A 16,420-nucleotide genomic window follows, 5' to 3' on the forward strand; every position below is an offset into this window, starting at 1 on the left:
TTTTTCAATTAGTCTGTGCCTGCATGGAGATTGAAATGATATAGGGAGCTGTGTGTCTTCTCCCAACAGCTTGGATGATTTATTTTGTAAGTGTAAAGGTATTTACACATAAACTAGAGAGAGTAAGAGCTTGTAGGTGGCTTTTTTTCTATTATTTTCAGGTTACCTGTAAGAAATTTTGTTATAAAAGTCAAGAATAGCCTATTACTTAATCATTTATAAAAGGTTAATGTAACCCCACATAGCATTCTTTCTAGGTAAGAAAATAATATCATTTTTACTTAAAAAGATTATTTCCATACCCCAGGAAAAAAAGAGACAAAAATGTAATAAATACATTCCAAACATATTTTTTCGAAGTATGAATAGAAATATTTTGAGCATTTTTATAAACAATTAGCACATTTTAGAAGGGAGAATAAGATTACATACTGATTTTCTTAAATATGTGAGGTGTTACTTTTCTGTTGCTTTTTTTATCCCACTCTCTGGAAGTATCATCTTCCTTGGTTTTGCTGAAGTATTTGCTTATAATGTTTTTATCACATGTAGAAGGTTGTGTTAGTTAGATTGGTATAAAAAGTATATATTTTTTTTCTTCAGGTTGTTTGTGTACTGAAGCTGTAAATGGGTTCCATAGAGTTGACAGCAGGTTATTAAAAGGAGACCTCTCAGTTCCATTTTCTTCTGCTGTGGCTTTTGTCATGTTTGTATTTTACTGGCTTTCCACTCACCATAAAATATTCTAGGCAAGACAAAACATAACTTTCAAACTAAAACATTTTCCCCCAGAATGTCTCCAGACCCCAAAGTAACAACCTGCTAAGCCTTTTTTTCCTAATTCTCAATTTTCTTGATGAGCCTTTAAAATCTCCAGTAAATTGAACCACTTTTTATTTAATCCCTTTGCCCATGGATTTAGAGCAGCGATATAACTAGGTCGTTCATGACGCACTCTCCTCCTTGGCATCGGTATATAGTTTAACAGTAACACACGGGCATCGCTCGCTGTTTGTTGCTAATCAAGCCCACACAGGATGGTGTAATAAGCTTCGTATCAGTTTGGGGGTTTGATAATAACATTTTATTGTCAGTGTGGTCACACTTGTGGTGATAGGAACACCTAAGTAATCAGCCAAACGAGGTAGCTCATTAGAACTAGGTTACTAGAGTGTATTACCTATTTTTTTGTGTTGTAGTGCTACCTTTGCTTGGGACCTGCTGTCTTTCTTTTGTGCCTTGGCCTGACTGAGCATGATTGCAGGCTTTCTTAAATATGCAATCTGTTAGTGTATGCATCATCATCATCTACCCTGTATCCTAAAAGTAACATTTAGATTTGAGACTGCTAAGGAAAATCAATTGAACTTCTCAACACGCCTATTAAAAACAGCCCACTCTATGTTCTTCTGAGGAATAAAACTGTATGTGAAGAATAAATAATCTGTTCTGTGATAACAGAAAATGTTTGGTTATGTCTCTCCTGAGAATGTTCAAAGCTTTTATATAGAAGGCAAGGGGGAGGGAAAATCTATACAGCAGAGATGCTATGATATGAAGGGTCACTCTTATAAATTAATTGCTGTGCTTATTTACGTTTTAACTGTTTTTTTCCCAGGTCCTCCCATTATTCTATGGGCAATCGAGCTTTTTCCCATGACAGTATTTTTATACCTGATGGGAGAACAGAGAGTGAACAGGCCATCCAAGCAATGTCACAGGAGAACGTTTTAGGAAAAGTCAAAACTCTTCAGGTAAGAGATTATAAGTGGGAAAAAATATTTAAAATGTGGTGGGAAATGGTCTCCAGAATATGTTAAATGTGGATAAAGGTGGGTTGCTTTTTCAATAGCCTTGGGGCAGTTTCTCAGCCATGTAAGTTTTCTGGCCAAAAGCCATGTAAATCGTTTAGATAATCTGCAGAAGGTCTAGGTTTTGGTCTTGCAAGGTACAGCAGTGATGCTGCAAGCAAATCTGCAGAAATGTCTGCATCTTGTGGAACTCATTTGAACTGAACTCATGGTTTTGGCATGTATGCCTGAGACCTACAGATGTGGTACTGAGTGAAAAAGTGAGGGTGGTGTTGGCAGCAGGGAACGGCATGCAGAGTGAGACTTCTTTGCAAAGCTGATTTAATTATCCTTTTATATGTATTACATTTTTTTTCTTCTTCTTTTTCTCCCTGTCCTTTCAATGGTGGATATGTTTATGTCTCCAAAGTAAACAGCATATAACTAACTACATAAACAACGTATTCGGTTATTTGCTTCTAAACAGCTTTACAGGACCTGCTTTCCCTTCCAGAAATCTGTCCAATTAGTGCTCTAACGAATTTTTTTTTTGCTTTATTTCTTGTACATCTGTAAGATTCCCAGCTCTATGTATATCTAGACCTTGAAAGAGCTGTCCTTCAGAAGCACGTTTCAATTTATTCCTCAGGATGCTGACATGTCCTGTCAAAATGCTGATAAATTTTTAATGCTCTGTATGTGCCATTGCCCTGTAGCTGACTAGTAAAATACCATTAATTTATTTTACCTGCAAAGTCTGCCTGTGGTCCATCTTTTCTGATGAGTGAGAGATCATGCACGGTTCACAGATCCAACCTTCAGGATGAAATTGTTCCTTCTTCCTGCTCGGTGCTGTCAGCACACAGGGCACCTGAACAGTGATGGCTCTGCTGACTGTGGATGAACTTTGAAGTAGAAACCACACTAGGACAGCTCCAATTTCTCTGTGTTGTTTTTTCAGCTTAAATTTCCCTGGGTCAGGTAGATTCAATGTATGCTACTTTCCAGGCAAGAAATAATTATATTTTAAATGACTGCTGACTCTGGGCAAAGACATAAGGTAGTTGGACCTCTCTTGCAGAATACTTGAATGTCCTCTGGATACAAAGCCCACTGACTCCTGTTCGATCTCTTTGTCTTGGCTTCAGTACATTAGCTTTTCTCTGAATATCTTTTCACTTTGTAGGAATGGCTTCTCCTATTTCCAAACTCACCTTAAAATTCCCAATGGAAATTATTGCCTTCACTAAACTTGGAGACATGATAAAAAGTAGTTACTGCAGCTGTTAAGATACATCTTCACTAAGTAAACAATAACTCAAGACAATTAAAGCAAGAATAGTCACTCTTGAAAGTCACAAAATGAATAACCAGTGATACTCTCTTGCTCATGTGAACTTTGCATGAGCCTTTTTTTGGGGTGGTTACTTGCATGTATTTTAAGGGGGAGCATTGTTTCAGCTGCTTGATGTTAAAAGCATGCTTACATTTTTATTCAAAATTGAAGGACAATAGTTCATTTTTATCATTTTAATATAGCTGCAACCCAGCCTGTAACAACATCCCCATTTCAGCTTTTCCCACTCTACTGATGATGGTGATATCCAGAGCAACCCATTCAATCAGAAAGGAAATGCATAATTGATTGTAAATTACACTTTTAACTATTTACATGTTTACGCAGAAGTTATATATCCATCTAAATGTCCATGGATTTTTTTCATAACCCCATGGGAAGGCTCCAAGTAACAAGCCCAGGGAGCCACCTCTTGTACCTGTAAAACCTGCTGTCCAGCACATGACTGTCCCCATTTCCCTAGCCATGATTTCCACCACTGTTCCCCGAGTTTTAGGGACAAGATCACGCTAAAATCCCATTGCACATTTTTAGGTTGACCTTAGAGTTGGATCCCAGGTCTGACCAGTTATTTGGACTATCATTCCTGTCTGAAGGTTTTATGTGCTTACCACTTCATAGCCCATCCTTTTTTTTTCTGCTGTGTTATTCTAAAAGGAGACTGTGTTTGCTGCATGATTTTGCAATCACAGAAAACACTGATACTCGGTCTCCAGTATCAGAAGCTTGCATCTACTCTGAAGTCCCTTTCTGCAAGCTCACTCCCACTGGGAACATCTGTATTCCTTCAAGTGGTGGAACAAGAGGAGACAGTCATCTCTTCTAAAGAGTGCTCCACTCCTTAAAACCAATTCTGCGACCAGCTCCTGGTAAAGTCATTGCTAAGCCACCAACATTACTGTGGTTTTGCCCAGGCTTGTATGTCATGGTGGAAGCACAGCACTTCCAGTTTCCATTTGCCTGTCAAGATGCTGCTTGGTAAAGAAGTGTTGCCAGGATTCAGTGCCCTGTGCTGGCTCTGAACTACTTGTATTCCAAACGGAGATCAAAAGCTCTGTAGATTTTAACTGTTTTCATTAATTTTGGGAGAGTTGTAGAGTAAACATTCCTGGAAAACATAAATCTTTTTTTGGAAGAGGCACCAGGCTTACAAGCCCAACTGACAGCGTGGTGAAAAGGGTTTTGAAATCAGAATAGAAATGCAAGCCATTTAATACTGAGGATGCTGGATCTCATCCTGCTGATGACCAAGGTGTTTTCCTCTTCTCACCTTGCATTTCTGCTGACTTTGGAGTGTTGAAGAACCCACAAAAAACATTGTGTAAAGGTGCAAAATTCTGTAGCAGTCTGGGCAACTGGCCAGCGTGTGCACTGGTTCAGCTTCTTATTGTAGAAATTCTCTCTTCCTGATTATGTGTGCAAGGTAAATTAGTTCTTTCTTTTTATTGATTTTAAGATAGGCAGCATTCATCTTATCAGGCTTTCTGTAAATGGATTTGGTCATGTTCAAAGGTTTTAGTGTGTGCTAGAAGTCAGGCTGAGAAAAGCCTGACTTCCTGTTAGCCTCCAATAGCCTTTGTGTATCCTGAAGTTATTTTATGTTGGCTCAAGCTGTCTGCTGTTGTAAAAGCAGCCTTTTCCTTGTCCTTTGGATCTGCTGAGATTTATCATTACCTACTTTCTAAGTTCCAGTGTCGAAAGCCAGCCTGAACCTGCTCCCACGAAGAGATGGTACCCCAGGCACTGGTACTCTTAATGCTGAACTCATTTAGTTTCTTGGGATCTGGTGCTTTACTTCTCATACAGGACTGTGAATGGGACACAAGGAATCTTCAAAACCTAAATCTAGCAGTGTGTCAGAACAAACGTAAAAGAAACTCTGGGAGCTTGTTTTTACATCCTTCTCTTCTTAGGGTACTGTTTTTTTTCCCTTGCATTAAAGTGCATTAGATCTGCTTCCTTGCATTTCACAAGGACTGTTCTTCTTTCTACTGATATTTGCCAGAAGTGGTCAGCAAATGAACAGAAGACAGCTTTTGTTTCAGACTCACAAGAACTGTAGCAAGTAAAATGGAATCTTGCTTTGAGTGTTAGTATCTTGATTCGTCTAAGCCACCATCTCCTCTTTGCTGTGACAATTCCATGGTGTGGCACTGCTTCTGCCTCTGGAGGCAGGAGGACAGCTTGTTCTCCGCCTCCTGCCTTCACTGAATGTACCTTGGGTCATCTAGCATCCATGAGGCTGTGACACTCAGCTGCAAGAAATATTAAAGGTTGAGTATGGCATATGGGTTTTTGCATTCAGGGACTGTTGGGCTGCATCTTTCTCAGTTTCGTGTGGCCATGCGGTTTAAAGCAAACAAAACCTCTGCTCTGTAAATTAGTAAAAGACCATTTATTACACAGTAATTAATTATCGTAAAACACATTTTGGGAATCCAGACTTCTTAGTCAAATTCTAAAGGACTATTTTTTAAATTAAAATTTCTCTGGCTTTGTAATGATGAATGCCCCCAATCATTTTCTTCCTGTCAGACCTAATGACTGTTCAGTTTTGGACCCCATTTCTTTTAGTCATTAACGTATCTTAGATAATGATCAAGGCAGTGCTTCCCCTACTGTGTATTGCACATCTGTATTCTACCAGCCATTCCCGTTGTTGTGTTTGATATTGCTCAGATCTCAATAAGGCTACCAAGCCATTTGCTAAACCTCAAAGCTATTATCTTTTAACTCGATGCTCTGCATTTTATAGAATTGGGAGTGAATTTTCACTGCATGATTGCCCAGATTTGTATTTCTTACAATTCATTTCTTTGTTGCCAGTATTTTCTAGTGCCACTGCAGCCTAATTGTTTTTGTCACATTTGACAATTGTTTTCATTTTATAAATTGAATTTATCATTTTTTCTTAATCATTCTAGCATTTCTGGGGCAGACCCCTTTTTTCCTATGATCATATTAAGGCCTGGAAATGAGCTTCCACTTTCCTTACTCACATCTGCTTTGCTTTTGGTACGCTGCAAGGGCAGACTCAGGTGACAAAAGCTGCAGATCCTGTAAGTATCTTCAGGCTTCTTCATAAAGTCTCGCTCTTAACACTTGAGCATCTGTAAGTGGTCCATTGCTACTGAATGCTGAAATCTTTATTTGCATCTGGATTTGCTCCAAATACATATCTCTAGACATCCTCTGTCATTTAATATACAGTATGCTGCTTCACCATTCTTCTATTTTGGACCCTCCCAAAATCTTTCTTGAAGTGTAATACCCCAAACCACATGCTGCTCCGGCAATGGAGAGTGGAATAGTTCTCTCCCTGCATCTCATACCCAGCACTGGTGGTAACACTTTCCTCCTTTTCAGTAGGTTTAGAATTTAATTTTACATCTAGTTTAATTTCTAAAGCCTCCAGCTATAGCAATATAACTTCTCACACGATGCTTTCCAGTTGATTCTCTCTCTTTTTTTTAAGAAAAAAAAAAAAAATTGCTTATGTGGGGGGGGTGTTTTGCTTGTTTAGGTACGCTACATATTTTCCTGTTTGGATAAAGAAGTGGAGTCGCTTCCATAAAAGAACAATTAGGTAAACTGTCTTTTCAGCCTAGAAAAGAAATGATAAGAGAGAGAATATGAGATAGAGATGCATGAACTCTCGAGTGGAATTGAGAAAATGAATAGAGGACTATTATTCAGTCTTTCACAGCATGAGAACACATGAGCATTAGTTGAAACTAGTAACACTTCCAAATCAAACAAATATTTCTCTATGGATAGCTGGACTGTATAACTTATTGTCATACAGCACTGTTGTTTGTAAAATATTTATAAAAGTTCAAAGAGCAATGAAACAAATTCATAAAAGAAAAGTTCCCAACTGGCTATTGACTCCAAAAGTCCTCAGATGCCACAAATCATTGTAGCATTTACAAGGAAAATCTCAGTATGGGCTCACCCTGTTCTTATATATTCTCAAGGTATTTGATTTTTGGGTCACTGTGAGAAACTGTACAGGACCAAGCAGAATTCCAACAGTATGGCTCTTCTCAGGGCAAGTATTATTGATGAAATCATTATTTCACAATTATATATAACTAGAAAACATAACTGAATTTATGTATATATGTGGGCATTGCAAAAAGACCTGAAAAATAGGTGTTCGAGTTGAAGGCAAAATACTACCAGCACTTCTTGTAAGACTTGTTTGAACGGAATCAGCTGAAATGGCACACTATGTTTTAATGATTTTAAACTAAACAGCGGAAGCAACTCAGCGGATCCGGTTTTGGATTCACTCCAGGCACGGAGCCATAAGAATGATGTGGTTTCAGGGGGCTGAATCCAACATGCATGCAAGCAGGCATGTACACTGAAGAGGAGCCAAATTGGAGTGAAAGAGGAGATGTACAGTCCGATCTGGGCTCTCTGCCCGTTAATATGGAAAGTTTGTTCTGTGGCATTTCCTATGCAAACACAAAGAGTGCTTTGAAAGTCTAAGCTTTTTAATTTGCTGCAGGTGCCAACCAATGCAGAGCAATTTAACTTAGGAGTTTTATTTCTGAAGTTATTAATGGTAAGCTGGTGTAAAGATGTCAAGTAAATAGTATCACATTTTAGCAAATTATTTTGCAGGAAATATAAATAGGCCTGTGTCACGGTCAAGTTACTGGGGAAGATTTTTAAAATCAGATGACTGAAAACTTTTATTTTTTTTCTGAATTCCCAGTATTTCTTTGCCTTTATTGGATGTGCAGCCCTGCCCCTCACCTTACGCTGAAAGGCACCGCACCGACAGCCACCTGGGTTGGGTGTGAATAGACAAACTCTCATGCACCTCTTGAATCTTATAGAAAAAAACTCAGGGATGAGATAAACCTGGTCTGGAGCACAGCTTCATGATCCCCTCTGCACGTGGTCCCTCCAGCTGCTGTTTTGTGTTATAGTTGTCATTTGTGATAGCTGTGTTGTTTTGCTGCTGAGAAGGGTTTCTAAGTCCTGTGGAAATACCTGTCCACTGGCTGCCAACTGAGGGACTGGGAAGCCCATTGGAGTGGGTAAGGGTGTGAGTGGAAGGTGCAGGCAGGAAACGTTCATCACTTTCCTTCTGCTTCTACCTGACAGCTAGATTTTGCAGCAGGATGATGATTTCTGGCTGCTAAATTACAAGCCTTCTTGCACAAACCAAAGGAGACCAGGTTCATTTAACTGAGATCAGTATGCATCTATGGAGATTTCCAAAAGGGTATTTAAACACATGACTGCACAGCAGTAGAACATCATAATGTCATGCCTGCAGCTTCTAATGACCGGCGTTGCAAATAATCCTCCTTAGGCAACCATCATCCACATGCTGTCAGCACAGGGAATTCGCAAGTACAGAGGATTTATAGTTTTGTGTTCAAAAGTATACATCTAACCAAAGCTTTTGAGACATTTAAAGCAGGTGCCCCTTTGGAAGGAATATGACCTCTTCTCCATGGCCTTGCAGTTTATATTGATGTCTCTTTCCATCTCTGGGTTAGACTGTGTGTGTTCTTCCAAGTAAAAGTTGTGGATTCTTTCTTTTCTTTCAGGGATGATGCATTTTAGCAGTTTTATGATTGAACAGGTAGAAAATGTATCTGTATGAATTTTTTTGAGAGAGGATAATTGCATTGTAGTTACAGAATAAGCACATTTTTAAAAAACGAACAAGGAGCAGGTTTTACATTGCTCTTTGCAAGCAATAAGAATAAATTTGCTCAGTGTTCACAATAAGCTATTTGAGATCCTGACATTTGGTATTCAGCATCAGCTTTGGAGATTAGAATGCACTGAAAGAAATTGGCCAATTGAAAACTACTAGTGGCATTCATTTAAGCTAAATTTGTTAAAGAAAATTCAATAAATAAATAATACAGAAAAAAGCCTTCTGTCCTGGAAGGAATATGAGGGCTACTAGAGTTTCTTCTTCAATAGTCAAACTGATTTATGCAAGTCTGAGCAAATAAACTTTTAAAACTTTGAAGTAATTTAAAAAAAAAACCAACCCTGTGTACAGTCCATAAATATTGAGGATACTCTTATTTCCTGGAAATATCAGGAAAATAACATTTTAGACGTTTATATACACAAATACACATTTTTACAGCTGAGCCCTCAAACATCCTTGATAACAATTAAAAAGGCCATTCTTTCTAAAGCACAGACCATTCTCCACAATAGCTCCATCACTCCACAATAGCTCCATCACTCTACAACAGCTCCATCACCACACAAATCCCACCGTGCATTGCACACACAGTAGATCAAGAACTTGATCAGAAGATCAAGAGAATAACACACCATCCCTTCCTCCAGAACACATTGCAAGCAATACGTACATGTGTGCATGTTCTCACAATGGAACAGATGCACAAATCCTTGGTTTCTGGGGCAGTTGCTCAGGTAACTCTGATAGTTCCAGTTTTCTGCCTGGGAGAACGATTTGTCTAGGAATATGGCTTTTGTAAGAAGAAAGGAGCAGCCTCAACTTAGAAAACGTTATCAAATTAAGAAGCTGTTCTCAAGTAATTTTCTACTAGATCAGAGGATCTGCAGAAACAGAGCAGAATTACAGCCTTCACACTATGTAATACAGACCTGTTTGCTCTCTCCAACTCCCATTTATGCAGTGGAAACATATAAGATTTCAAGTCAGAAAGTTGCACTGCTAACACAAAAGCTTGGGAGGACTTGGTGAAACCCTTGCTTTTAGACTATGGGTTCACTGCCAGTAACCTAGGCAGGAATAAAACTCTGCCATTCAAAACTGTCCACTATGCCAAAATGATGTACTACATGAATTTCGTTACTTTCTGCCAAAATCCAAACAGGCATAAATAATGCATAACTCAATGAGTTGACTGAGAAAAACTATTCTAATTTAATAACCTGGTTATGAGGAGTCTGCACATGTACTTTTTGTCTTAATAGTTCAATACAGAAATCTAGTAATGTTTTGGAGTAATACGGATAAACTTTATATGAGTCTAGTCCACTGGGCATCAATGGCAAGCAAGACTGATGTGATCTGAATCCTTTGAGAGGTCCATCCACTGATACTACAGCATATGTTCCTTTGCCAACCGCTTACCTAAGCCATGCTACTGATTCTATGCTATAGAAAAAGAGACATCTTTGTTTTACATGCTATCTACTACAATCTTCTTCAGTTCTCAGCAGCAAGCTCGTGTCAGGGGTTCATCTATGTACCTGACATTCCCACTGTATAGAAGCTGCACAGGTGAATTGGGTATCGCTGAGCTGTATACGATCATAGTAACACAAGACAGAAATGCGACATCTCCTTTGGAGAATTTTCTGTGCTTGAAAGAGAGTAAAGCAGGAAAATAACTCCATGGTTCCTTCCTTCCTAACTGAGAATGATTCCCAGAAATATTTCAGGAAGAAAATCTATCAATAGATGTTCCTGACTCCATTTGCTCCTTCTAGAGAATTTCTTCCAACTCTTTTGCAAAAAGTTCCCTTTCAAAGACTGTATGGTACATGTCTGCAGTAGCCAGGGCTGTAACTTTTCCAATTCACCCTACCAGAGGGCAGATACTATATGCTACTTATTTTATTCTTCTTATGCTTGATACCATTCAAGAGTACTTTCTTGTAACCCTTGAGAGAAGATTACTTCAATGAGGAATATAAATGGTGGGTAAGCTCTTTTATCCATTCATCTACTGCATGTCCCCTGCATAAACTTCCTTATGCAAAAGTGGTGATGTGGCAGTGCACATGAGCATGAGCAGACATGAGTTTGTGCACTGTTCCTATGAGATCAAGTATCTAAAAGAAGCTGGGTTTCCCCTCGTTTGAGAATTTGCCTCCCCTAAGGCAGGGTTATGCCCAACTCTTAACATTTAAAATTTATGACTAAACCTTACAATAAGGATATCTTTAAGAACTACAGATGCATGAGATGCAGGGTTTGGAGGCTGGAGAAGAAAAAGGTTGCCTTTTGGGGCTGTTTTAGCTTCTCATTGTACACTTGGCTCATTATCTTATTTCTTTGCAACAGTAAGGCTTCATAATTAGCTTGTATAAACAAAGTCTTAACCTAGGACATAGATTAAAAAAAGAGAAGGAATGTTTCAAAATTCACAAGAAGTTTGCAAGGGTTGACAACACTGACAAGAGCTCAAGTTGATCACCCAAAATCAGAAGTCATGCAGTAAATTCTGACCTTGGTCACTTTGCGGGAAGAAAGAAGAGAGGTGGCCACCATGTTGCAGCAATGGAAGCTTCAAATTGATTTTTTTTGTCCAGAGTTAGAAGTTGCCCTGAGTGTTTCTATGCAGCTTTCACATGGAGAAGGGGCACGTGCTAGACATGGCTTGTTTTGCTCATAATATAAATACCTTTTTTTTTTTTCTTTTCTTTTCTTGTTTTTCAGCAACAGTTGGCCAAGAATATAAAATTTGGGCAGCCTCCACAAATGACAATTTCTGTGAGGACAATGGGGGAGGCAAACGCTAGTATAGAAGAGGATGTGTTGCTCAGTAGCCCCATGGAGACTGAGACTCAGCAGGACACAGTGATCTCAGACAGTGGTAATAAAGTAAGCACTTTAAATCGATGTATTCATGGCATTATAGTGGTACTAAAACAGTAAAGTTCACTAGGGCATAGCAGATGTCTCCAGTGAGGTGTTTTATGTGGGTGGGATCTCTCAGCTCGTGTTTCTTGGACTGGTGAGAAGCGTGTGCTCTTGGCATCTGAGCCGGGTCCCACAGAATTACCGGTTTGAACGTCTACTCTGAACTTCCAGCAAAGCAGACATCACTCGCAGCGTAGCTAGAAGACAGGAAATTTTTCTGAGACAGAAAATGTCTTGAAATATGGACTCCCCATCATGGAAAGTTGTGCACAGCATCAAATGGCAAAAAGGAAAATCATGCCAAAGTGAGAGAGGTCTGGAGTCTAAATCCGTAAAATCCTGGATCTTGGGGTAAATATCCATATTTCTCGTGGACAGGAACTGAAGGCAAAGAAGGTATAGAAACATTCTGAGAATCCAAACATCCAGTATAATTAAAATAATTATTCAAATTATCCATGAAAATTTTGAATCCAGGAACTGTGTGCATTCAGGTGTCCAGAAAAGTCTTGTTCAGAGAGTGAAGAAATGTTGAGTGAGGGAAGCTTTCTATGGCGAGACTGGTTCTCTGTATTGCTGTATTGGCTGAAGGGAGTGCGGGGGACTTTGTGCCTGGGAACCCTTGGGGAAGGCATGCAGCAACCCACCATGCGTGTGAGACCCTTAAGATCCTGGAAGGACACTGGGGCATGAGCCTCTGCTCGTGTTCACTAGTGCTAGCTGTGTGAAAGGCAAAGGCAGTAGTGTCCTCTGCAGCTCATGCCTATATTCAGCCAAACACACAGAAGGGAGATTTATGCTGAGGTGGCCCAAATTCCTCATCAGTCTTCAAGCGGCGACATAGCTCCTCTGTGACCACTTCCTTTGTGGCTGTGGGCGTATCTGTCAGGGAGCCAGGCATTTGGGTAGGACCTACACACTCATGCCTCTCCCTCCACAGTCTGGAAGGATAAAAATGCAGCCAAAGTAAGGCATATTTCTTCTGCTTCAGAAATACTCCCCTTTGAAGCAATCAGTTAAGGTGAATCAAGACCATCCTGTGCGCACAAAGAGTGCAGTGGGATTGTGGACGGGTTTTGGCCATGTGCCCTGGTATCAGGCGAGACTCTGTGTTTGACACCAACATACATTCTCTGCAGACAGCCTTCTTGATGGGTCCTGCAGGAGACCCGAATGTCACCTAGTGATCTCCATCTCAAAGGAGAAAATAATCAAAGCACTAAAAACCTACTAGAGTATCTTTGTGTAATAAGGAGGGAGAGATTCAGTCCTTACCACCTACTCTTTTAAATATTATGTTTTGGAAACAAAATTAATGCCCCTTTGCATAGTTCTTTTTCCAAATACTGACGGAGCAAAGATCCCTACTCAGAGGGGACTGCAGACACCAACAAACCAATGCTACATGCATAGGGTCGGCCAGAGCACGCAGTACTTTCCCTTTCTCTTACTGTGCACTACTCATTACCTGCTTTATCAGAGATTTCTGGTGCATGGCAGCTTGCTTGCTTTCTGCTCCTGTCTCTGCTGTTGTCCTTGTAACTCTTCTGCGTGTTTATCTGCATAGGTCCTGGCGGAACGGGTCTGGCTTCTGTTAGGAGTTGCTGGCCAGGACCACATAGCGCTGCTCTACTTCAAACAGGTTTCCTGTGTTGCTTTGTGACTTTTGATTTTCCCAACTGAGTACCTTGGATCAATGGCAAGAGTTCTGGGTTTCATTTAACCTGTGTTTGTAAAGCTGATCTCTTTAGGCTTTATACTAACAATCATGTGCCCCTGGTGTGATGGGATCCCAACATTCATTAGGTTATGAAGTAATAGTGTGATATGGGTTTCTGGGTGTGGTGAATGCTGCTGCAACCCCTGCGCCTTGAAAATTCCCTCCTGTGAGATGGCTTGTAGAGGGATGGTAGCTAAGGAGTCCTAGTGACTGATGGGCTACGCTTGCTCTGGGGGAGACAGTTTGCTTTGTAAGAAGAGGAGTTGGCAGGAACCTGGAGCTGAAACTCTTTGCAGCAGAGATACTCTCCGATCAGGTTTCTATATTTTTTCCTTAGGTGTAGATCGGGAGCAAATAAAGTTATTAAGAGCTGATTGAAATCCTACAAAGCTCTTTCTTTTGATTTGGAACCTGGTTCTCTTGCTAAGGGAGCATGAGTGTTTTGCCTTTTGTAGTGTCTTGGAGTAGCAACTCCTTCTCTACAGACAGCAGTAATTCAAGGAGTAACAAGACAAACTCATAGCATTTAGAAACAGGAATTGTTTATCCATCAGTCCTGCAGTGACAGGAAACAGGGTAAAAATCCTACTCTAACAAACATGCGCAATTTCACAAGTTCTTTGAACCATATTTATTAGATCCTTTACATTTTAATATCTGCTGTAATAATCTTGTTTTCTAGTCCACTGACACTCCAGATTTGTTGGGAACAATGAATTTGCCTGGAACAGGACATGAAGTGGAAGAAAAGGTAACGAAACTTTTACACTTGGTTGGCACTGAGTTACTTTCTAATTTTAGCTATTAGAAGCCTGGCAGTTTTTGCTTTAATACACATTTCATTGTTTCATGATCATCCAAGATTTTGTGAATGTTGTGCAGTTTTGGGGCTAGTAACTAAGCAATAACTAAGATTGAGAAATCTGTAAGAGTTGTTTGCAGGAAACAGCAGAACTCTGTCTCTGCCAGTCTTGCAGCATTCCTGCATTTGATGTATTAATCACAGAGCCATAATTTTCATAAGTACTTCTACTACTTTGTTATGCCTACATGTAATTCAATAAGTGTATGCAAAATGTTCCATCAGCTTTTGAGTAATTGGTTCCCTAATTAGCATGTGTTTAACCTCGGAAGATTACAGAGCTGTCTTGAAAACAATATGTATGTGATTTTGTTTCCTTACAGAAGATGTTTTCTCCCTTCTTTTTTTTCTGTCTTCTTTTTCCACTTGGATTGTGCCATATACCAGTCTCAGGATGATAACTTGGTGACTTATGGGAGAAACTGATTACAGGCTCACTCTTACACGTCTAGACATACAGTTCCACTGTATTTATTCATGAAAGGGAGTCTCACTAAATCACTTTATATTTGCACTTTCTGAACCCAAATATTTGAAGGGCAAGAGAAAAAAAGCACCAATCAAAGCCAGTATTGTCCTATTTTATTTTTTACTGTTCCTTGGTGCTAACTTGGATGACTCCACATTGACTGTGGAAGGAAGGTTTTCCGCAGGCACTGTGCCAGTCTGAGATCCAATACTGTAGTCATCTCCCATGCAGACAGTACTGCTCTGTAGCTGTTCTATTATAATGCTTAGATAAGTCAATCTGACTTGCTCTTGCCTAAAGTGTATAATCTACATTATTTAAAGATGTAGATATTTTTTCCACAGTAAGCAAACTTTGAAATATCCCAGTGTTTGATGTTGCTTAAATCTCTGCCTCTGCCCTTCCCATTCCCAACAATTTCTGAGTGGAGATAAACTGTGAAAAAAACTTCGGTTAGAATGGTCTGAGTAATTTTTAAGTGAAAAGTATAAAAATATGTAGTACTGGAAACAGGAAATACTACAGCTGTAACTTTCATGTCCAAAGTTCATGATCTATATAATGGAAAAACAGGGTTTGAAATTTTTTCTGCTAATAACTCATTTGAATTCAAAACTGCAAAGGGTTTGTGTATTATATATTTAATTATTTATTTAAATGTAACAAATAGCTTAATAATAGCCTCTTCTGTTTGTGATACAAACAGGTCACTCCAGTCAAATCATCTCGGCCAAAAAGACAATTTTCCTGCTCTGGCACAATTGAAACGATCAATTTGGATGCAGTTCCCCAGGCTGTTGCTTGTCTAGACAACAGCGCAGCTAAACACAAGCTGTCAGTGAAGCCAAAAAAGCAGAGGATGTCAAGAAAGCACAAGAGATTAACAAAGGTATTGAATCACTGGTCAAACAGTGAGAGGAGAGGGCTTGCTTTTGAAGCTGGGTACAGAATGATCGTAACTGAGTGCACCAGGAGTAGCTATAGGCAGAGCACTGTCTTAAGATGTGAATAACACTGTTAGAGATAGCTATTGAAAATTCCTTCAAATCTTGTGGCTTGAGGCAAAACAAAATGCATTCTTTCAGTTTGTCTTGAAATCAAGATAGAGACCTAAAGATGAAACCCTAGCTGGAGAGAAGATGCAAAGAAGTTTTAATATAGCCAGTTGAGACAAATACTACATACACCTGAGGTACTTCCACTAGAATTTTTCATTGGGAGGGCTTTCTGATTCTAGTTTTTCTAGTAAAAATATGAGGTCTTAAAGGTCTGAAGGATATCTGCCATGGTCAATGCTGCTCTGCTACAGGCAATCAGATAGTGCAAAATTTGGTTGGGGGAAAAAAAGAGACTATCTAAAACTGGCATGGGTTCTGATAGTATCATTGTCTTATAAGACAGAATAAGACTTAAGTAATGCAGTTCTTGCTACAGCTAGAGTGAATTATCAAATCCTTGCTTTGTACACTTACTGCATGGCTATTTTGCTTTTTATCCTGACATTTTACCAGTGCTGTAAACAGACTATTCAACTAATACAGGCTTCAGGAGAGGCCACTGTCCTTTCTTCCGCACCATTGTGCTTGCATTTAT

At 39.5% G+C, this 16,420-nt stretch overlaps 1 protein-coding gene across 1 annotated transcript in view; it reads left to right on the forward strand.

The window, feature by feature from the left end:
- The window catches only part of CRACD (capping protein inhibiting regulator of actin dynamics), a 48,679-nt gene that overhangs the window by 15,879 nt on the left and 16,380 nt on the right, over positions 1-16,420 (forward strand). The window contains 4 exon segments of the mRNA XM_068404068.1: positions 1,619-1,754; positions 11,573-11,737; positions 14,179-14,247; positions 15,534-15,716. Of these exon segments, the coding sequence (XP_068260169.1) occupies positions 1,635-1,754; positions 11,573-11,737; positions 14,179-14,247; positions 15,534-15,716 (537 nt within the window). The 5' untranslated portion in view covers positions 1,619-1,634.

Source organism: Nyctibius grandis, chromosome 6, assembly GCF_013368605.1.
Source record: "Nyctibius grandis isolate bNycGra1 chromosome 6, bNycGra1.pri, whole genome shotgun sequence".
In the NCBI taxonomy this organism is placed as follows: Eukaryota; Metazoa; Chordata; class Aves; order Nyctibiiformes; family Nyctibiidae; genus Nyctibius; species Nyctibius grandis.